General features: G+C 51.1%; 1 protein-coding gene across 1 annotated transcript; it reads left to right on the top strand.

Moving 5' to 3' along the window:
• Window positions 1–492: 492 nt before the first annotated feature.
• ZSWIM9 (zinc finger SWIM-type containing 9) lies at window positions 493–22,896 on the top strand. The gene is made up of 3 exons (XM_033846415.2): window positions 493–1,710; window positions 10,150–10,462; window positions 20,237–22,896. Exons 1-3 carry the CDS (start codon window positions 1,445–1,447, stop codon window positions 22,424–22,426), a joined length of 2,769 nt encoding a protein of 922 aa, XP_033702306.1. The 5' UTR covers window positions 493–1,444; the 3' UTR covers window positions 22,427–22,896.
• Window positions 22,897–23,346: the final 450 nt, after the last annotated feature.

Below are 23,346 nucleotides of genomic sequence, written 5' to 3' on the forward strand. Positions count from 1 at the left end.
CGGGGCCGGGCGACGTCCGCGCCGCCGCCACACGGAGAACGCTGGGAGTTGTAGTCTCCAAGACGTGAGAGTGCCAGTAAAGGGGGTAAAGTGGGGCAAGCCCTCCCGCAGAGCACGATGGGAAACAGCCCCGAGCCTTCTGTTGCTCTGGATGAGTGGGTGTGGCTGGGGGGTCTGCGGAGCGACCGGCGGGAAAAGGGAGATTCGGTGGAAGCCGCTGCGCGACGCACGGCGGGAAGAGAGGCGGGAGGCCGCGCGGGGCATCCCGGGAGCAAGGGCCGGGCCGGGCCTCGGCGCGGGGCATTGTGGGATGTGGACGCCGCTCCGGGGCGGGTAGGTGAGTGGGGAGGGGCGGGAAGGGTGCACATCTGGGGGAGGGGAGAGGCACAGCTGGGTGGGACAGCCGGGATGGGAGGTGCCAAGGCAGGCAGGGCTGGGAGGGGTTGCGGAGGCTGGAGCCGGTTGGGAGGGGCTTCATGAGGAGGGAGGCGCAGCTGGACGTGGGGGAGCATTTGGGGTGATGAAGTCCATCTAAGGACGACGGGCCATGCTAGGACGAGGACCCATATCTGGGGGAGGATGATAGATGTAGATGGGAGGAGGGGGCCACAGCTGGGCTGGGCGGTGCATCTGGGCAGGTGGGGACCACAGATGAATATTGGTGACACTTCTGAGAATTGGCCACAAGTGAATGGGGCACACACCTGGACGCGAAGGGGCCATACTAGATGTGGGGAGTAAGTCTGGATATGGGAGCATCTCTGGGAAGCAGAGGCACAGCTGGATGTGGCAACCCATATAGGGGTCACATGTTGGAGAGGAGCAACATCTGCCCAGTATCTGAGACACATCTGGGGAGGAGGGAGCCACAGGTGCATGAAGAATATGACTGGGCGTGAGAGGTCCATGGCTGGATGTGCAGAGCACATCCGGAGATGGAGCATCTTCAGAGGCGGGCACAGCTGGATGTGGGTTATAGCCCCTGTGTACGCTCATGGAAGGGGGAGTTCCAGATGAATGGAGGCACTAGAGGTTACCGCCAAATGTAGGAGGCACATCTGGAAGGGGAGGAGGTCCTACCTGGAAGCCGGGAACACATTCGAGGAGGTGTCCACAATTGAGTTTAAGAATCATATGTTGGGAGAGGGACCCCAACCGTGCCTAGGGATCACATTTATGGAGGAGGTGACCAGAACTGGAGTTAGAGATCAGGATGACAGGTTCCAGCTGTCCCAGGCATAAAGCAGGGGGGTGGAAGGAGTCCATAGATGGGCTAGAGGTTCATGTATAGAGATTAACGGGTATATCCCGCCCCAGGCCCCACCTGGATAGAGGCATCAGCACCGAAGAGGCAGGCCGAGAATGGAGGAAGCAGGACGCCTTGGGAGGGGATGGATCTGATACCCACGTGTCCTCCCCACCCCTCCCACCCAGGCGCCCCAGGATGGAGCCCCCACCCGGCACGGCAACGGGGCAGGAGGAACAGGAGCTGCGGGAGAGGGCCTTCTTCTCGTGGGCCGAGTTCAGCCGCTTCTTCGACGCATGGTGCCAGCAGCGGCTAGCGCTCTTCTTCGTCAAGAGCTCCATGCACCTGGCGCGCTGCCGCTGGGCCAGCGCGCCCCCGCTCTACACTCTCATCGATGTGCTCAAGTACAGCTACGTGCGGCTGGTGTGCAAGGACGTGCGCGCGCCCAGCCGGCCCGCCGTGGGGTGCGTGAGCTGAGCCTCCTGTCCTGCTGGGGGCTGGGGGGGAAGGGCGGCCCGGGGGAGGGGAGGCAGTGAGCCCTCACCCCAGAGACTGGGAGGGGAGAGGTGCCAACTAAAACCGCTAAATACACCTTGAAGAGAAGCCTAGAGGGTCAAGGAGGGAAGCTTCCTGAGATGGAGACAGAGCCAGTTTGCTGGAGGGACCGAGGCACAGACAGAGGGTGGGTTCCACTTAGAGATTTTAACAGAGACCCGTGGAGAGGCAGGGAGCGAGATAGACACACGCACCCAAGAGACATTAAAAAAGAAAATTCCAGAAACATGGAGACATGGCACCAGAGACACCAGCCAGCCAGAAAAACAGGTGAGAGCCAGATTTGGGACACCTACAAAGAGATCAGAGGCTGAGCTGCAGAGAAAGCCACAGGACAAAAATAGAAAAAAAAAAGAAATCCATCCATTCAGTAAATACAGGGCCAGGTCCCATGCTGGGAACTAGGGATATCTCACTTGGGGGAGTGGGGAGTTTAGCAAGACAGACAAATTCCCCGCCCTTCTGGAACTTTCGTACCGGACAGAAGACTGACATGATATGAACAAGGTCACAAATAGTTCCCTCCGACTGTAACGCTACAAAGGGCTTGAGGAATCCAAGAGGGCTAGGAAACATACCCAAGTGGCCAGGGGTGTTTTAAGTGACCCCAATTTTAAACAATCCCCATACAATGTTGGGTTCCCAGCTTCCCTTCAAGCGCGGGAAGAGGCTGACACCTTGTTCTCTTGTGGCACACGGCCACCCCAATTAGACGGGGCATTGGCGCTCAGGTTGGCCCCAGACTCCACTGCTCTCTGCCACCTTATCCTTTGCTACATCCTTGTTTTGCCTGTCTGGCTCCTGTCTGTGTGTGAGTTGGAGACCCTTGGGTGGGAGCCACGGACAGAGGGGTGCACTTAAGAGCACAGGCTCTGCCTGCTGGCTGCTTGAGACCGGCTCCACAACTTCCTGGGTGGGTCTCTTTGGGCAACGGACTTCACATCTCCAAGCCTCAGTTTTCTCATCTCTGAAAGGGGGTTAGCGCAGTACCTGCCTCGTGGGGCTGTTAAGAGGTTACCGTGAGCAGGAAGGCGTTTACCCAGTGCCTGGAACACGGGGCGGCTGGGTACAGGAGAGCTGTTACAGGAGTCAAGAGCACAGACCAGGGAGCTGGCAGCCTGGGTGCCCACCATGCCTCCTCTGCTGACCAGCCTATGACACTGAGCTCGTGACGTCCCCTTTCTGGGCCTCAGCTGCCTCCCTGGGAAAAGGCAAGAAGTAATAGTATTGATCGCGTAGGTTTTGTGAGGATTAAATGAGCAGATACATGCCAGTCATTCAGAAGAGAGCCCAGGTGAGCACTCAGTACCAGTTAATTAAACATTTATTGTGAGAATTAGGTTCTCAGTAGCTTACTCACTGCTTATTCTGGAAACAGACTTGGAGATCCGGAAGCAGAACAGGATCAAACAGCCATCATCACCCAGATACCTAGAACACGAGAGCTTGCCGGAAGCTTAGGCCCAATCTGGAATCTCTCCTTGTTAACAGAACCCAATGCAAAGCAACAGACACTTGCTGAGTCCCTACTGTGTGCATGCTCTTCAAGGGGCGTGTGGAACCCAGAGAGCAGGTCTCTGCCCTTGAGCAGCTCAGGATCTAATGTAGGAGACAAAGACACCCCCCTCCCAAAAAAAATGGCCCAAAGTAGTGAGAAAGATGTTGAAGAGGGAGATGGAGGAGGATAAAAGAGGAATGGTCAGCTCTACTGAGAGTTTCCAGGGTGGATCTAGAAGGCTTCCTGGAAGAGGTGACCAGTAAGTGGAGCCTTGAAGGATTTTCTTTGTTTATATATTTGTGTATGTACAGTATTTGACTTAAACACATGGTACATGCAGGCACTGTCCCTCTACAAATATCGGAGGGGAGCCAGGGGGCAGAAGGGATGGGAGGGAGTGACAGGCGGAGGCTAAGGGCAGTGCCTTGGGCTTGGGTCTGGTGACTGGGTGGACAGTGGGATGTTCCCTGGATGGGGAGCCCATCACTTCTGAGCCCCTCCATCCCTCTAGCTGCTCAGGCAGGGCCTGACCAGTGTCACAGCCCAGGGACCAAGGACAGGGTCTGGAGAATTAGTATATTAGAAAAGGCAGGACACGTGGCTGGCATGGTGTCAGGCCCAGACCTGCAGGGCTGAGTCCAAGGGCTGGGACTTTATCCTAGGGCACTGGGGACCCCTGGGAGGGCTGTGAGCAGCTCTGGGGGCAGGAAGACCCTCTGGGGTCTCATGGGGGATGGACTGGAGGAGAGAAACCAAAGGCCAGGCAGGTGGCTGGAGCTAGGGTCCAGGGAACTCACAGAAGGGCCATCTTTCCGGCCGCTCCTTCCGCCTTTCCTGGAGGTTGCACGGTGACCTCCAAATCACCGTCCCTGCCTCTTCCCCGCTCCAGCTCTGGCGCTCTCCCACTCTCCCCCAGCCTCTCACGGCACCTCCGTTGCTAGAACAGGATTGCCAACCTTTCCCAACACACACCAGCCTTTGGAAACACAAAGATCTTGAGAACCTGAAAGATCCAGAAGAAATGGGCAAGTGGAGTGCAAAACAAAGCAATGGTACTTTTTAAATCTTTTTGGCTGCACCGCGTGGCTTGCGGGATCTTCCCGGACCAGGGATTGAACCCAGGTCACAGCAGTGAAAGCCCGGAATCCTCACCACTAGGCCACCAAGGAAGTCCTAGCAATGGTACTTATAGAAGAAAAAAAGATGTTTGAAAATAGCAGCGACTTTTTTGACTGCTTACCAGGCGCCAGCCCCTTTTCTAACCATATACATAATTTAATCCTCTTATTGAATCCTCTCAACAACCCTGCAAGGTCACTATTATTATTAGCCCCAATTTCCAGAAAACTGAGGCACAGAGAGGTTAAAGGAGTTTCCCAAGATAACACAGCTGCTAAGAGGGAAAACCAGGATTTGGACCCACACAGGTTGACCACAAAACCCATGTTTTTAATTACCATTCTATCTCCCTCTTCCTCTCTCCTTCCCTCTCCTCTCTCTTTATTTCACTCATGGATCGTTAATATAAGAGTTGAATGTGCCGACACCCTAAGGATATTTTGGTCCTAGGTACCATGTGTTTGTTCATTCATCCAAGAGGTTCGTTTTGAGCACCTACGACGTGCAGGGTGTATCTGTTTTAGATGCTGGGATTTCAGTGGGAGTACTCCACATTCAGTGGGGAGCATTCATTACAGATGGGCATCAATCAAATCATCACCCCAATATGTGATGGAATCTGCCTGGGGATGGTCAGGGAAGGCTTCCTGGAGGAGTGATGCTGTGAAGGATGAATAGGACTTAACTAGATGAAGGGAAAGGATGTTTCGTGAAGAGGGAGAGAACTTACAGTAAGATGGTTGCAATGGAAATGTGAAAAAAGTGGATGATTTGGAGAGTTTAAAAGGCGTGATAGGACTTGTGATGGGTGGTTTTGGTGGGATGAGTGATGAGTGGTGTGCCTGGGCACCTGGGTTTCAGACAGGGGGATACAGTCATTCACTCATCGTTCATTTACTGAACTGAGCACCTCCCAGGGGCCAGGAGCTGCTCTAGGTGCTGAGGATACAGCAGTAAACAAAACATGTGGAGTTTACAGTTGCGGGGGTGGGGGGAGGGGGGGGCGTGGTATTATTCCCCCAGATAGATGGAGAGAAATGACCTATTGAGGCTGCCGTAGACCATTGTGTGGGATACTGGGAACCCGCAGAGGGGACATGCCATTCTCTGGTGAGATGCACGGCTTCGCAGAAGAGAAGCTCCCCTGAAAGGGGGTTTGTTCTAGGGGCTGAAACACCCAGGCCCAAAGAGGTCAAACCAGAGAGTTTCCCCAAAGGCCGTGAATTTTTCTAGACAAATGTACTGGGTAGAACCCCATGAACTTGCCATTTTGGTAGGTCAGAAATGGCTGTGTGTTGGAAATTTGTTTGAGTTGCATCTGATACCATCATGGTGGCTCCACGTTTGTATTTTATTTAGAATGATTTTACACTTTCAATTTTTCTGAATTTGCATTATTTTTGTTACTTTAAGTTAGGCAAAAAGTCTCAAATGCTTATGTAGGTTTTTAAAATCTGTCAGGCTCCAGGGTTTTACTCCGTGCATAGAGGACAAAAGGGGTGTGTCAAGGGTCCCCTTCTGACTTAACAAAGACAATTCCTGAGTATTTAGACTGGAGGTTCTCAGGGTGGATCCTAAGAAGGATCCCCCTCCTCAGGGACTGTTTAGAAAGAACGTAGGAGCATTTTGGGGGTGGGGTGTGCTACCGGCATTTACCCCCTGGGAGCCAGGCTTCTTAACTATATGCCAGGCCCCAGATGGTCTATGTCACAAGGGTTGGCAAACTAGGAGGCCTTGGGCCAAATGCAACCTGCAGCTCATCTTTGTAAATAAAGATTTATTGACACACAGCCACACCCGTTCATTTACATATCACCCATGGCTGTGTCTGCAGTATAGCAACAAGACATATCTACCGTCTGGCCCTTGGCACAACAAGTTTGCTGACCCCTGCTCTATAAACGTGAAATCTACCAAAAATGCTGATCTCACCTCCCCTTGGAGGAACATGGACCTGCTTTCAGACAGCAGATGCCAATTTAAATATTATCAGGGAAATATACTCTGATTTTCTTTTCCCCTATTCTCTTTTTTTTGTTTTGTTTTTTACATATTTATTTATGTGGCTGCATTGGGTCTTGGTTGCAGGTCTTAGCTGTGGCACGCAGGATCTTTCGTTGCAGTGCACAGGCTTCTCTCTGTTTGTGGCGCGTGGGCTCAGTAGTTGCGGCGCTCTTTCATTTTCTGCCATGCTGAATGTCACTCCCTAAATTGATGTTAGGTGATGGGCCATGCCCTTCAGTTTGAAAACTGCTGTTCGGGACAGACTTGCTCACACACAGAGAGATGTATAAGAGAGTGTTCGCTCAAGTGTTGTTTGTAAGAAGGGGGAACTGGAGACAACATAACAGTTGGCGGAGTTGCAGAGTGGAATATTAGGCAGCAAGTAATGAAACGTAAAAGTGTTGAAGAGCTGAGGAGTGAAAAAGCAAGTTACAAAAGGATATATAGAGTGGGATGCTTATATTTGTTTCCTGTTGCTGCTGTAACAAATAACTACAAATGTAGTGGCTTAAAATAATACAAACGTGTGACCTGACACCTCTGAAGGTCAGAAGTCCAACCCGGGTCTCACTGGGCTAAATCAAGGTGTCTGCAGGATTGCGTTTCTTCTGGAAGCTTGAGGGGAGAATCCGTTTTGCTGCCTTTTCCAGCTTCTAGAGGCCACCCACTTTCCTTGGCTTGCAGCCTCTTCCTCCACTTTTAAAGCCAAGAGCGTAGCATCTTTCAATCTTTCTCTGACTCTGACGTTTCTGCTTCCCTCTTCCCCTTATAAGGACCCTGTGATTACCTTGGGCCCAGTATCTTCTCCTCATCTCAAGATCCGAATTTAATCATGTCTGCAAAGTCCATTTGCCATGTACAATAACATTGCCCAGCTCCTGCGACTAGGATGTAAATATTCTTGGTGGGGGGGGGGCTGTCATTCCGCCCGACATCATGCTAGAAAACAAAAATTTCCCAAGTAAACTTCTACTTATTTATTTTTTAATATTTATTTATTTATTTGGCTGTGCCGGGTCTTAGTTGCGGCATGTGGGATCTAGTTCCCTGACCGGGGGTCAAACCCAGGCCCCCTGCTTTGGGAGCACGGAATCTTAACCACTGGACCACCAGGGAAGTCCCCCGAGTATACTTTTAAAAAAGGTATAACACACATTCAGAAAAGTGCACACATCCTGCATGTACAACTTGATGAATTTTCCCCAAGTAAAATGCACATGTAACCAGCACCCAGTACAAGAGACAGACTACATCCAGTGCCAAGAAGCCCCCCTCCACCATCCCCCCCATAACCACTCAGGGTAACCATTGTCCACTCTTTGGCCAGCAGAGGTTAGCTTTGCCTGTTGTTGAACTTTCTATAAACTACAACCATGTGGTGGGTCTTCTTTTGTGTCAGACTTCTTTCTTCCAGCAGGTTTGTGAGATCATCCATGTTTGGGGGGAGAGTAATGGTTTGTTGATTCTTATTGTTGATTAGTACGTTATTTTTAGGAATATATCACAACTTGTTTTCCTATTCTATTCTGTGTTTGGGTTGTTTCAAGTATTTGGCTAATATGAATGGTGCCGTTATGAACATTCTAGTACACATCTTTCGGTGCTCATCTGCAGGCATTTATCTTGAATGGAAATGCTATTCACAGGGGAGACACATGCTCAGCTTCAGTAGATACTGCCACTCAGTTTTTCGAAAGTGACTGTACCATTTCACACTCCCATCAACGACATCTGAGAGTTCCAGTTGCTCCAGGTCCTCACCAACAGTTGATGTTATCAGTCTCTTTTATCTGCTGGTGTAAAGTGGCCTCTCCCTAGGGTTTTTTTTTTTAATGAAATATACTTGATTTATAAAGTTGTGTTAGTTTCAGGTGTGCAGCAAAATGATTCAGCTACCCACACGTATATATAGTCTTTTTCAGATTCTTTTCCATTATAGGTTATCACCAGATACTGAGTATAGTTCCCTGAGCTATACAGTAGGTCCTTGTTGGTTATCTATTTTATGTATAGCAGCGTGTATATTTAATCCCAAACTCCTAATTTATCCCTCTCCCCCCTTTTGCCTTTGGTAACCATAACTTTTTTGTGTGTGTGTGGTACGCGGGCCTCTCAATGTTGTGGCCTCTCCCGTTGCGGAGCACAGGCTCCAGACACGCAGGCTCAGTGGCCATGGCTCACGGGCCTAGCTGCTCCGCAGCATCTTCCCAGACCGGGGCACGAACCCGTGTCCCCTCAGCATGTGGGATCTTCCCAGACCGGGGCACGAACCCGTGTCCCCTGCATCGGCAGGTGGACTCTCAACCACTGCGCCACCAGGGAAGCCCCATAACTTTGTTTTTTATGTCTGTGAGTCTATTTCTGTTTTATGAATAAGTTCATTTGTATCGTTTTTTTAGATTCCACATATAAACAATATCATATGATATTTGTCTTTCTCTGTCTGACTTACTTCACTTAGTATGATCATCTCTAGGTCCATCCGTGTTGCTGCAAATGGCATTATTTCATTCTTTTTTGTGGCTGAGTAATATTCCATTGTGTATATATACCACCCTAGGGTTTTGATTTGTGTTTCCTTGATGCCTAAAGAGTTTGAGCCCCTTTTCATGTGTACAAAGTTTTAAAACCTGGTAACATACCTTCCACTGTTTTTTTTTTTTAAACGTGTATTTTAAAATATTTATTTATTTTGAGGTGCATTAGGTCTTCGTTGCTGCATACAGGCTTTCTCTAGTTGTGGTGAGCGGGGGCTACTCTTCATTGCGGTGCACGGGCTTCTCATTGTGGTGGCTTCTCTTGTTGCGGAGCACGGGCTCTAGGTGCGCGGGCTTCAGTAGTTGTGGCTCGCGGGCTCTAGAGCGCAGGCTCGGTAGTTGTGGTACATGGGCTTAGTTGCTCCGTGGCATGTGTTTATAGATACATTAAAACATATGTGGGAATGCTCAATACCTAATTTGGTTAGTGGCTACCTCTGGGGTCAGAAGGAGGGAGGGGACTTTGTTGGGACAGGGTTCACAGAAGGCCTCAGCTTGCAGTGTTGTTATCACTAAATCAAAAGCGGATACAGGAGTATATGAAATGTTTTATTTCTTAAAGTTGATTGAGGTAAGTATAATGAACTATGCATTCACTTTTAATTGAGCTGGGGGTGGTGGGTGCAGAATTCTAGCAAACGTACAGTGCTCCCCCATGTTCCAGACAGTGTTTTTCAGTGCTTTCCAGGTATCAGTTCTTTTAATCCTCACAACAACCCTATGAGAAAGGTATGATGATTATTACTCCCTTTTAGGAGGGAACTGAGGCCCAGAGACCTGAAGGGACCTGCCCAAGGTCACAGAGCTGGCATATTCTTAAGGCCCTCTACTCTTCTCTATACTTGAAACAATTTTTGAAAAATTTTTATTGAAATATAATTGATTTACAATGTTGTGTTAGTTTCAGGTGTGCAGCAAAGTGATTCAGTTATATATGTATTCTTTTTTTTAGATTCTTTTCCATGATAGGTTACTACAAGATATTGAGTATAGTTCCTTGTTGGTTATCTATTTTATGTATGGTACTGTGTATATTTTAATCCCAAACTCCTAATGAATCCCTTCCCCTCCTTGAAACGATTCTTAATGTTCAAAAATCATAATAAGAATAAAGGAGAAAGGAGAGAGAAGGCAGACGAGGGCAGGCAGCAGGGTGATGTGACTGGCGGCCGTGGTCGTTCCTCCCGCAGGTCCCCCCAGCCCGGCTGCCCGGCCTTCATCATCGTCAAGCTGAGCCCGCTGCGGGACCGCCTCGTGGTGACAGAGTGCCAGCTGACCCACTCACACCCGGCCTGCCCGCTCGAGTTCGCCTACTACTTCCGTCCGGGCCACCTGCTGGCCAACGCCTGCCTTCCCGTGCGCACCACCAACAAGATCTCCAAGCAGTTCGTGGCCCCGGCCGACGTGCGCCGCCTGCTCTCCTACTGCAAGGGCCGCGACCACGGCGTCCTGGACGCCCTGCACGTGCTCGAGGGGCTCTTCCGCACCGACCCCGAGGCCAAGGTGGGGTCTCGGGAGAGGCAGGCGGGGGTGGGGGGGGCGGGGCGCGGCTGCGGAGAGGCACGCCCAAGACTCGCGGGCCGTTCATTCATTCATCCATCCGCCCACTCATCCATTCACGCCTTTCATTCATTCCTTCGCGTATTCATTCAAGATTTATCGAGGCATGGAGTGGTGGTCGGGGGCGGCCGCCTGCAAGATATGGTCCCGTCCCTACCCTCAGAGAACTCATCCCCTAAGGCAGCGCCCTCCACTAGAACTTTCTGCGGTGATGCGAATACCTTGTGATTCCGCGCTGTCCAGTATGGTAGCCCCAAGCCACACGTGGTTATTGGGAGCTTGCCCTGCGGCCAGTAGGACTGAGGAACAGAATTTTTCAATGGTATTTCATTTTCACGAATTGAAATGTAAATAGCCACTTGCAGCGATTGGCTACTACAACCTTGCAGTTGTCCGGGGAGAAACCAATCACAGACGCATCCCAACATGGTATCAGGTCATTAGGGTTGACACATCTTCTTCATCCATTCCTCTGTCGATGGACATTTAGGTTGCTTCCACTTCTTGGCTATTGTGAATAGTGCTGCTATGAACATCGGGTTGCATGTATCTTTTCAAATTAGAGTTTTCTTAGGATAGATGCCCAGGAGTGGGATTGCAGAGTCATATGTTGGCCCACCTTAATATTTTTAAAAGAAATGAAGAAGTTCTAGAAAACCAAGAGACAGACCAGTGAAAGGGTTATTCCTTTTTTAAAAAATTTAAATTGGCTTTTTGAATATGTAAGACATTCACATGGTCATAAATTCAAAAGGTACAAAAGGGTATGTAGTGAAAAGTACCCTTGTCACCTCCTGCCCCTCAGGGCCCCTCCTCAGAGGCCGCTGGAGTATCAGTGGCTTATCCAGCTTTTATATATCTTTCTGTTCTATGGCCCAGTGCTGTCCAGTGAAACTTTCTGTGATGCTGGAAATGATGTGTGTCTGCGCTGTCCAGTAGGGTAGCTGGTGTGGCTATTGAGCGCTTGAAATATGGCCAGTATGACTAAGGAACTGAATTCTTAATTTTTATTATTTTTATTTATTTATTTATTTTGTCGCAATGGACGGCATGTGGGATCTTAGTTCCCAGACCAGGGATTGAACCCGCGCCCCCTGCAGTGGAAGCATGGCGTCTTAACCACTGGACCGCCGGGGAAGTCCCCTGAATTATTAATTTAACTTAATTAATGGAAATTTCGACAGTCCCATGTGGCTAGTGGCTTCTGGATGGAACGGCACAGCTCTATACACAGATACATTTGCATGTCTTTATTTTTAAGCTTATTTCCCCTTGTCCCCTCCCCCAGCAAGGTAGCACGTTACACCCACATTTTTGCATCTTGCTTTGTACACTGGGGCGTGCCAGATGGTAGCATCTTTTGTTCTTCCTCTGGGGCCGGTCAAATCCCCCTGAGAAAACTCCAACCACCTGGCTGGCTGGCAGGTTAAGGCCAGGCTGCAAGCTTCTGGGAGCCATGTTGGGGAAGAGAGCTGGGGAGCTGGCCCTCCATCAGCGAGATGCACAGAACTACCACTCCCCCCGCCCCGCCAGCAGATGGGCCCGATGTCCCCAGGGCCAGCAACCCTCTCTGTTTTACTGCTTCCACAGAATAAATCTCCAGCCAGCTGGGGGTGAGAAAAAGCTTAACAGATCTAACCGCTTCTAAAACAGCCCTCATATCTTTTGTTTTAACCTCCCCCCCACACTGCCAGGGTTTGCCAGTTCCTTTTGAGGACTCTGCTATTGGTCCCAACCGATGGGGTTTTTTGGAGAGGTTGCTTTTGTTTTCTTTTTTGTTGGGGGGAGCGGTGGTCAGCTTGTCCATCTGCTTTCCAACTTCTGAAGTTTGGGTCCTGTTGTCTCCTTTCCTAATGCCTCTATAACTTTAAAAAAAATTCCTTTTCTATAGAGGTACTTGAAGGTCAGGAAGGAGTGAAATTAGCAGGATGTGTTCAGTCTGTCACCTTTACACGGACGTTTCACCTGGCTTTTTTCACTTATAAGATATAGCAAAAGAGTTCTGGGTGTTATTCTCTCTGCTTCCAGCAGTTTCCTGAAGGAGCGATTATATTTGAGAAGCTGAATGCCAGGGACCCCCTGCCTTGAGGTCGTTCACTTGGTCTTGGGAGGGGGTCAGACAAGAAGAATGTACCCCAAAGCCACAACCACCATTTGTGGGCAAGACTGAGTGGCTACTTTAGCCAAGGAGGTGTTAAGACCTTTTATAATCTGCCCTGAGGCCGTGCTGATGGGCTGAGGAATCCAATCCCATCTCCTTTGTGGCAGGCTCCAGGGTAACCAGCAAGCCGGCTGGCTTTCTGGGTGAAGATGGGTCTTGCACAGAAACGTTGCAGCCCTCTCTCATGTGTACGCATTGGCTTCTGAGAAAGGCGAAAGTTGTTCTGAGTGTGCTGCTTTTAAGAATACTAACTGGTCAGCTGGTACAATCTCAGCAGAGGACTCTTTGTCAATATCTGTCAGAATGACCAAGCCACTCACCCTTTGACCACTCCCTCTCCCACTGCTGGGAATTTATCCTGCAGATGTAGTTGCGCAGATGCCGAATGATTTCCACGCAAGGTTAATCACTGGGGTTCGTGAAAGTAAGATTGGAAACAACCAAACCCCACCCCTGGGTAATGGTTACATAACTGGAATACTGTGTAGCTTTAAGCAAGAGTGAGAACAATTCTAGGAACTGATCTGAACAGATCTCTCAGTTACAAAAAAAAAAAAAAAAAAAAGCAAGGAGCAAAACAATGTACATGGTATATTGTATGTATAAAACGGAGAAAATAAGTATATAAAGGTGGCTTGCTTGTATTCACATAAAGAAAATCTAGAAGAACAGCAAGAGATGTGGATGGACATAAGAATAGCGAATGGCAACAGAGTGGTTAGAAAATAGAAGTAGGAAGAGGACCCAGTGCTGGATAGCTTTCTATTATTTGACTTTGGGACCTTGTGAATTTTGACACATTTGAATAATTCATTTTAAAAGAGAAGATAAAAAATAGACAATAGTCCCAATGTACCACACTGATCTGTTTCTCTCTAGAAAAGAAAAATTCGGGATGAGCGATGAGTGTCCTAAGATGTGACAGTCAGGATGGCCTGGGTTTTGCCTTAGTAACAACCAGCCCTGGAATCTCAGTGGCTTACCTCGCTGAACTTTATTTCTTGCTCATTGGCCAAAGCAAGTCACGTGACTGTGGAGAACTTCAGGGGGGGCAGAGAGATGCAGTCCTGCCAAGTGCCCAGGACAGGAGAAACCCACCATTACTTGGCACAGGGAGAAAGACAACCACAGGCTTATAGAGCTGTTTCACTGAGGGTCTCCCAGAGCCCTATCTGAATCTGGGGCTTGTGTTTCCCCTGCTCTGTAGTTACCCTGGACTCTTGTGGCTCAGTCTCAGCGTTCCTGCCTCTTCCTGGCTCCCCAAGGGAATCTTCTCTGTGTCCAAATAGTCTATTTTTACATCAGGCCAGCCACTTTGGGGGTGATACAGTAGCAGCTAAACACTTGATTTTATTTGTACAGATATACACTAAAAACTTTATATACATTCTAGCTGTGCCATTTCCTGGCTGGGGAACATCCAGTAAGTTGTGAACAAGTTATGTAACTTCTCCAGACCTTGGTTTGTTCATCTATAGAATGGGGATAATAATAGACACTACATCATAGTTGTTAGGGTTGTTGTGTTAGGGTGAGTGTGTGTGTGTGTGTGTGTGTGTGTGTAAGGAACAGTGCCCGGAAAGTAGGAAGCTCTATATGGTTTAGCTATTTAGCTATTATTTTTATTCCCTCATTTTTTGCGGGGGAACAGTCTAGAGAATAGTATTATTCTGTTCACATGAAAAAGGAGGCTGTGTGTCTGACTATAGGAAGAGGTGTGGGTAGGGAGTGTTGTGTGGCATGGTTTCTGATGTCCACATTTGTGGAATCTGGTCTATGGTTAATGCATCCCTGTGCCACCGATTTGTGTGTCTAAGATGGTACTCACGATCATTCCCATCCTCTAGTCTGCTCCTCCCTGGGCTGCTCCATCCCCGCTTGTGCCCCGCCATCCGCTCTGCGCCTCAACCCAGAAGCCTGTGTGTCAGGCCCGTGCGATCACTTTTGTGAGGAGTCTAGTGGTCAGTTGCACAGGCCCTGGGCCCAAACTGCCTGGATTCAAATCCCAGCTCTGGTGTTTACTACCCGTGTGACCCCAGGCAAGCAACTGAACCTCTCTGTGCCTCAGTTTCCCCATCTGAAAAATGGGGATAGTGATAACAGGACCTGTTGTGCAGGATTGTCGTGGAGGTTGAAAGAGTTAATGCCTTGGAACTGGGGGGTTAGTTCTCCCCAGCACTTTACACACGTGAAATCTCCTGTTCACATTTATTCATCTTTTGTTTGCAGGCTCTCTCTTCCCTCAGAGGTGTCTTATTGGCCCTCCTCAGTGTTTGAGCAGCACTTGGCATGTCTGATTTTCTCAGTAAATATTTGGTAGAGAAATTCATTCATTTATGAACCCCCTCCCACCTTCATCACATGTCACCACACCCCTCCAGTGTCACCCACACATCTCCGTCCACACCTTGTTTTTTCCCCCACCACCATCCTTTATGACCTGGACTTGAATCCCAGCCCTACTGCTTGTTAGCACCATGATCTGGAGCAAGTCACTTCCCTGGTGTAGTCAGGGACCCTAAGACCACCCTCAGATTCAATGGGGACTCACAGAACTCAGCAAAGCCATTATACTCACGGTTACAGTTTATTACAGTGAAAGGATACAGAGTACAGTCAGCAAAGGGGCGCATGGGGTGGGGTCCGGGAGAGACCAGTGGTCTCTCCCAGTGGAGGTATATGGACAGTGCTTATTTCTCCCGGCAACAGTGTGTGACAACACGCATGGGGTATCGCCCACCAGGGAAGCTCACCCGAGCCTCGAGTCCAGGGTTTTTATTGGGGTTTGGTCATGTAGATATGACTGCCTGGGTGGCTGACCTCAGTCTCCAGCCCCTCCGGAGGTCAAGCCCGAGGCCCCCACTATAAACCAGTTGTTATCAAGAGACTATTTAGAGTGGCCCAAGCCCCCCAAGTGAACAAAGCACTCTGTCGGGCAGGACATTCCAAGGGCTTAGAGGCTGTCTCCTAGGAGTCAGGAAAGAGCCAGACCTTTCTTTGGAAGGTGTAGGGTTTGGACAACCCAGACCTGCTGAGTTAATCCTTTACTGCAAACCTGGAATCTCTCAGCCTCAATTTCCCTATCTGCAATATAAGGAAGATAATGGTCCCCTCTCAGCAATCACCCTCGCTCAGTCAGAGGACCCCACACTGGGAATTCCCTGGCGGTCCAGTCGTTAAGATTCGGCGCTTTCACTGCCCCGCGGGCCTGGGTTTGATGCCTGGTCGGGGAACTAAGATCCCACAAGCAACCACACACCAACCTCTGTCCCATTAGCCTTTCTCTTTAGCATGTCCTCCACACTCAGATGATAATAATAATAATAATAACAGCTATCACTCAATACACACTGACCTCGTGCCAGGCACTGATCTCCATGCTTCATGCAGATTAACCCATTTAATTCTCATAGCAACTTTATAAGGTCAATGCAGTTACACTCCCCACCTTTGTGGATGGGAACAGCTCAGGCACAGAGAAGTTCAGACACTTTCCCTAAGTCACACAGCTGATGCATAAATTCGCACAGTTAGTAAGAGGGAGAACCTGGATTTGGATCCCTACGGTCTGGCTCCAGGGTCCAGGAACCCTTAACTATCCAGTCATTGGGCCTCTCGGCTGAAAGCAACACTAGTTGTGTTATTGTTCATGGAGACTTGGCCAGTCCAACAGGGCAGGACTTGCACCTGCCTCATTCAGTCCCTTCTCTCTCCTCAAGGCTAACACAGTGTCAAGCACACAGTAGGTGCTTAGTAAATGCCGTTTAATGAACAAATGGCTGTGCAAGAAAAGCTTATGTGCCCTCTTTAGAAAGAAAACTCAAGATCAGAAATCTAAGTTTTCTCTTTAAGAATGAAAGTCAGCTTCTAATTAGGCAAGTGCTGGCCAACTCCAGAAAAGTCTCAAGGCAAATACGTTTTGCTGTTTTTACTTTTCTCTTATTCCTTTTCCCAAGGAGAGAAAGGTAAGAACTTACCTAATACTATAGAAACATGTAAGATTTTTTTTAACCCATTATGCCTATTAAAACTTTCTTTTTTTTCAAATTGAAGTATAGTTGATTTACAATGTTGTGTTAATTTCTGCTGTACAGCAAAGTGTTTCTGTTATACACACATATACATTCTTTTTTATATTCTTTTCCATTATGGTTTATCGTGGAATGTTGAATATAATTTCCTATGCTATACAGTAGGACCTTGTTGTTTATCCTTTTTTTTTTTTTGGAGATGTAATGGACCTATAACATTCTATTAGCTTCAGGTGTACAACATAATGATTTGATATTTGTATACACTGTGAAATGATCACCCCAGTAAGTCTGGTTAACATCCGATGACTTTTATCTTTACGTTAGTTTCTAGACCAGCACCGTCGAATAGAACTTTCTGTGGTGATGGAAATGTCCTCTATTTGCACTGCCCCATAGACACTAGCCTCACGTGACTGTTGAGCAGTGAAATATGACCAGTGTGACTGAGCAAGTTAATTTTTATATCTTTTAAAATCTTAATTTAAATGTAAATAGCTACTGTATTGGACAGAACTGTCCTAGATGGAAACATCTGCTAAGATAAATTAAATCATAAAGTAATAGTAGGTGTAAAACTTAATGATGGTTGAAAAAAAATGATGGTGGTATTGTAACCAGTTCAGTGGTAAACTGACTAGGCTTTTCTATAAAATTTATTGAATGCCTCTTCTATTTAAGATGCTGAATGTATAATTTTAGGGTGAGGAAAGCAATTTTCTTGCTCTTTTTGGACTCCACTGGACTTTTTATTTTTCTTAATAGAGTTTGTTTGTTGTTGTTGGCTTTTTGGGTTTTGTTTTTGTTTTTTTTTTTTTGGTCTTGAAAGTGGAGAACTGTGCATTGCATTCTAACTGGTTTCATAGGACGAGGTCCAATTATGGCAGAATGGTTTGTGGAGAGATCTGTGTTTAAACTGTATTCCAGTCCTGGTTCTGCAGCTGTGGGTCAGCTCTGCAGGGCCTGGCTGAAACAGTCTTAGCCGTCTGCCTGGTATAGGGGACCCTAGCTCATCGCTGCTAATCTCCCTACCCCATTAAGTGGCTTTTGTGCAAAAATAATGAGGCCAGAGTGGCTGAGGCCAAGGCAGACAAGAGGGACAGAGATGAGGCCCAAGGGCCTGATCGCCCAGTGCACAGCTGTGGCCTGGACTCTGGATTTGACTTGAAGGGTGATGGGAAATTCTGGGAAAGGTTTTTAAGGAGAGGAGGGGTTGATCTGGTCAGTCTTGAAAATGCCCCCCAGCAGCAGTGTGGGGGACAGGGAGAGACAGGGAGCCCAGGCAGAAGCGGCTACAATAATCCAGGTGACAGATGGTGATGGCTCTGACCAGTGGCCGTGGGGGTGGGGAGAAGGGGTCAGATTCTGAAGGTCGCCGCTAGGATTTGGGGATGGACTGCGTGCAGAGGAGCTAAGAATCAGCCCTGAGTGCCGGGGCCTGAGTTATAAAGTGGGTGGTGGAGCCATCGGGGAAGAGACAGCTGACCAAAGAGGGGCAGGTTGGTGGGGAGTGAGAATCAAGGGTGCCTTCGGGCCGTCAGTCTCAAGGGACACGTGAGCTGTCTATAAGGGTCCATGTTGCTGCAGAGACAGGTGAGTAGGTGGGTCTGGAGCCTGGAGATACAGAACTGGGAGTTATCAGCTTAGAGATGCTAAAGGCCACGTAACTGGATGAGATCACCTTGGCTGAGCCTAGAGATGAGAGAGGAGAGGGGAGGGCCTGGCCGAGCTCTGCAGCACAGCAACATTTAGAGGTGGAGCAGAGGAGGAGGGGCAAGCGAAGGAGACTGCAGAGGAGATGGCTGGGAAGAAGGAGGAAAGCCGGGAGTTTTTCAGGGTGACAGAAGCCAAAAGAGACCTACGTTCCAGAAAGGGGACAGGGTCACTGTACTGAATGCTGCTGAGAACTCAAGCGAGATGGTAACGGTAGCTGGGATTTGATACAAGCCAGGCATCATTCCAAGCTTTGGACACGGATCATCTCTATTTAGCCTCACCACAAGCGTTAAATAGACATATATTCCCATTTTGCATAAAAGGAAACTGAAGCTAAAATGCCAGAGGAGGGAACTCCCTAGCGGTCCAGTGGTTAGGACTCCGCGCTTCAACTGGCAGGGGCCCGGGTTTGACCCCTGGTTGGGGAACTACGATCCCACAAGCCAGCTCGGCGCAGCCAAAAAAAAAAAATGCCAGGGAGAGTGACTCGCCGGAGGTCTCACAGCTAGGAAGAGACAAAACCGGGATTCAGAACTAGGATTCCAAGCCAGGATTCCCCGAACTTCCACTCCAGAGACACTCCAGTGGATAGCACCGCACATTCGCACATTCATTCACTCACTCATTCGGGACGTATTGAGCCGTGGCTCAGGCCAGGAGCCATTCAAAGCATCAAGGGATGCAAAAGTTAAATGAAGCGATATCCTTGTGGGGCTTACATCTTAGGGAGGGCAAACAGGCAATAAGCAAAGCAGCAGATAACGATGGAACACGCTTCAGGGTGGTAAGTGCCACGGCCGGAAGCATCCAGAGAGAGCTGTGGTGTCCGCTAAGACGGGCTGGTCAGAGAAGACCTTCACGAGCACGTGGTCTTTAAGCAGGGATGATAGTTATGGTAATAAGGAACACTTCAAGGTCACTTACTATTTGTTGGGTGAGTACTGTTCAATAATAGTAATATTATTTGTGCCAGGCGATGTTGCAAATGCTTTAATTCATTTCGTCCATCCAATCACACTCTCATCATCATCATTTTGCAAATGAGACAGGGGTCAGGGAAGTTGCGGAAAGCCACACAGCCAGGAAGTGGGGGCTCCAGGGTCTCAGCCCAGGCCGTCTAGCTCCAGACACTATGCTGGACCCGACACTCCATGCATGAAAGAATGACTCTTCAGTTCCCAGAAGGGGAAATTGGGAAACGAGGAGGTTAAGGAGGAAGCTGAGGCACAGAGAGCTCAAGTCACGTAGTTAAAAGCGTTGGTGAGGCCGGGACTCAAACCCAAGCAATCTGGCTCCACAGTCTATGCGTTTTACTTCTAGACCAGTGGCTCTCAAACTTATGCGCGCGTGGGAATCCCCGGGAGGGCTTGTCAAAGCAGATTGCTGGGCCCCTCCTCGGGAATTTCTGACTCAGCAGGGCTGCGGTGGGCCTGAGAATATATGCATTTCTGTCAAGGTCCCAGCAGGCTGCTGCTCCAGAACCTATACTTTGAGAACCACTGCCCTAGAGTGCCTCTGACCGCAGGAAGGAAGGAATACCCAGTTCCTAGTAGGGGGAACTGAGGCTCAGAGAGGCTGTCTAGTGGGCAAAACCACACAGCTCTTAGACGGTGGTGCCGGCATCGGAAACCCAGGCAGTCCGGAATCCGCGTTTTTAATCATTCCCCTGCACTGCCTCCTGCTGGTCAGAAATGCACGCACGTATGAATGAATGAACGGAGTCCCGTTTCCCCAGGGGGGGAAATCGTGGGCGGGGCGACCCAGGGCACCTCCTGACCTCTTTCCCCCCCTCTCCGCCCCCGCCCGCAGGTGAAGCTGGTGTTTGTGGAGGACCAGGCGGTGGTAGAGACCGTGTTCTTCCTGACATCGCGCACCCGGGCTATGCTGCGGCGCTTCCCGCGCATGCTCCTGGTGGACCGGCTGCCGGGACTGCAGGGCGCGCTGGATCTGCTGGCGGTGCTGTGCGTGGACGGCGCGGGCCGCGCGCGTCAGGCCGCCTGCTGCGTGGCGCGGCCCGGCACTCCGAGCCTGCTGCGCTTCGCGCTGGCCTCGCTGCTGCAGAGCGCACCCGACGTCAAGGGCCGTGTGCGCTGCCTCACGGCCGGGCCCGAAGTGGCGGCACAGCTGCCCGCCGTGCGCCAGCTGCTGCCGGGCGCACGCGTGCAGATCTGCCGGGCGCAGGGCCTGGAGACGCTCTTCAGCAAGGCGCAGGAGCTGGGCGGCGCCGGCCGCGAGGACCCGGGCCTGTGGCCGCGCCTGTGTCGCCTGGCGGGCGCGTTGTCGCCCGCCGCCTACGCCGAGGCGCTGGCCGAGCTGCGCGCCCACGGCCCGGCCGCCTTCGTCGATTACTTCGAGAGCAACTGGGCGCCGCGCCGGGACATGTGGGTGCGTTTCCGCGCCTTCGAGGCGGCCCGCGACCTGGACGCGTGCGCCCTGGTGCGCGGCCACCGCCGGCGCCTGCTGCGCCGCCTGAGCCCCTCGCGCAGCGTGGCACAGTGCCTGCGCGATCTGGTGGCCATGCAGTGGGCCGACGCGGCTGGGGAGGCGGCGCCGGATGTGTCCGACGATGGGGGCGCTTGGCTGGAGGGTGAGCTGGGGAGGGGAGCCCAAGTGGAGAACGAGAGGATGAAGGGTGTGGAAACCGGAAACTGGGGCGGGGCGCGGAAGGAAGGAAGTTTTAGGAGAGAAGCCCAGTTAGAGAAGGAGTGGGCCAGAGGGTTGGAGACCAGAGACCGGGAAGGGGCTCAGGTAGAAGGTGAGAAGGGGAGAGGGTTGCAAATCCGAGACTGGAGAGGGGTCCACTTGGAGAACCAGAAGGTGAGAGGGCTAGAGGGGAGTGTCTGGAGAGGGTCCCAGTTGGAGAACGAGCACTTGAGAGGGCCCGCGATCAGAGACTGGAGGGGGGGCCCGCTGGAGGGTGAGAAAGACTGGGGTCTGGAAGGTTATATCTGGAGGGGGGCCCAGGTGGAGGACCAGAGGTTGAGAGGATTGGAAGAGTATACCTGGAGGCTGGCCCAGCTGGAGGATGGAAGGATTAGGCTGCTGGAGACCCCAGACGGGAGGGGGACCCTGTTTGATTATGAGAGAGCCAGCAGTCTTGACGGGAGCTCCTGGAGGGGGGCCCAGTTGCACGATGAGAGGGTAAGTGGACTGAAAACCAGAGACTGGAAGGGGCTGCATTTGGAAGCAGAGAAGGAAAGGGGGCTGGAGGTCAAAAACTGGAGGAGGGTCCATGTGGAGAAGCCCTCGGAATTGGTCCCCGAGAACGGAGACCTAAGGGGGCCCCAAGGGGGAGATGTGAGGCAGAGAGGGCCAGAGACTAGAGAAGAGCGAGCAGTGAGGTTGGGTGTCAAAAGAAGAAGGGACCTGGAGGATGTAGTTCTGGTCCAGCTGGGGGACACAAGGGTGACAGGCCTGGAGAATGGAGATGGAGGGGGAGCCCAGGCTGGGGGCCCCAAGAGCAGAGGAGGGCAGGGGATGGAGTGTGGGGACACAGCAGGGGGCCGTCTAGGGCTGGGGAATGGAGTCACGTGCAGCACTCCCGTGGGGACTGTGTTGGAGGGTGACTCAGAGTGGGCAGTGACAGGGAGGATGTACCTGGCGGCCGGAGAGAGCGCACAGGAAGGAAGCGGAGGAGAAGGCCCCAGGGAATCAAAGAGGCCTTGCTGCCCCTCGGAGGAGGAGGAAGTGGACTGGGAGCCCCTGGCCAAGTTCCGAGCGGCCTGCGGGCCAGAGCTGGCAGAGCTGGTGGCCGAAGAGCTGGCCTTCGCCCGGCAGCACGGCACCCGCGGTTTCCATTGGACAGGAGCTGGCTTTGCCCTGAAGGACGGCACCTCGGACTTCTTCCTGGACGGAGCCCTGACGCGCTGCAGCTGCTCCATCCATGCCGCCCGGCGTCTGCCCTGCCGCCACCTCTTCGCCGCGCGCCTGCTCACGGGGGCAGCCTTATTCCACATGGACCTGCTCAGGGATTGCTGGGGGAGAGCCCCCGAGCCCTGAGCCTGCTCGCGCCTGCCCGTCACCCTCCACGGTGGGGGCGGGAGGGCATCCTTCGATCCCAAAGATAACGGGGCTGAGCCCAAGGAGGCCACCCCAGTCCCCTCGTCCACCTCCTGGGGCATCCAGCGGCTTCATCTGGGCAGTTTGCCTCTCTGGGTCCGAGGGGAAGCAGACGGTGTGGTCTCGGAGGTCCTGGAGCCGCAGCTGTGGCAGACGGTGGTGGCCAGGGTGGATTCTGAGGGCTTCCCTCCAGAGAGGAAATGTGTGGTGAGAGGGTGTAGACAGGGTCAGGTCCGGCCAGGAGAAGGAAGGGGATAAAGCTGGGGGAGGGGAGGACACCAGGTTGTGGGGAGAGCCTGGCAGGAGGAGGGAAAAACGGGGGGTAATGAAGAAGAGGGAAGGGGAGGAAAGACAAAGGGGACACAGACATGGAGGAGAGAGGACAAGAAAAGAGGCAGAAATGGAGAAGACATGGGGACAAACGGGAAGGGAGGAAAGGAGAGGGGGTGGGGGAGGGGAGGAGGAGACAAGGATGGAGGAGAGGGAAGAAAAAAAGGAGATGGCAAAGGAAAGGAATGGGAGAGGAGGGGAGAGAAGAAACGAGAGGGGAATGACGTGGGGATTTCTCTAAGGCCTGGAGTCTTGGATCCCCTTCACCTTCTGGTTGGTCATTCCCGGAAGAGGCAGAATAAGAGGGGGCCCTGGGAGTCTGGTGGGATGGGCTGGCGGCCCTGCAGTGGGGGAGGGGAACCCTCTGGACTTCTGCGCTTCAAGATTGGAATAAAACAGTATTTTGGTTTCTGTGCTGAGTTCTTGGCTTGTGGGGGAGGGTGGGAGGCCCAGACCCAGAGGGCAATTGAGATGGTCCAGCATTCCTTGACTTTTCTATCAACAGGCCCTACTGTTGATGGAATGCAGGG

This window comes from Tursiops truncatus, chromosome 19, assembly GCF_011762595.2.
Source record: "Tursiops truncatus isolate mTurTru1 chromosome 19, mTurTru1.mat.Y, whole genome shotgun sequence".
NCBI classification, from domain to species: Eukaryota; Metazoa; Chordata; class Mammalia; order Artiodactyla; family Delphinidae; genus Tursiops; species Tursiops truncatus.

Bases quoted from the DNA above. Each gene is read 5' to 3' on its own strand.
- ZSWIM9 (XM_033846415.2), top strand. From the start codon at position 1,445: ATGGAGCCCCCACCCGGCACGGCAACGGGGCAGGAGGAACAGGAGCTG. The intron at 1,711-10,149 runs GTGCGTGAGCTG...TTCCTCCCGCAG, and splicing joins CCCAGCCGGCCCGCCGTGGG to GTCCCCCCAGCCCGGCTGCC. The intron at 10,463-20,236 runs GTGGGGTCTCGG...CCCCGCCCGCAG, and splicing joins GCACCGACCCCGAGGCCAAG to GTGAAGCTGGTGTTTGTGGA.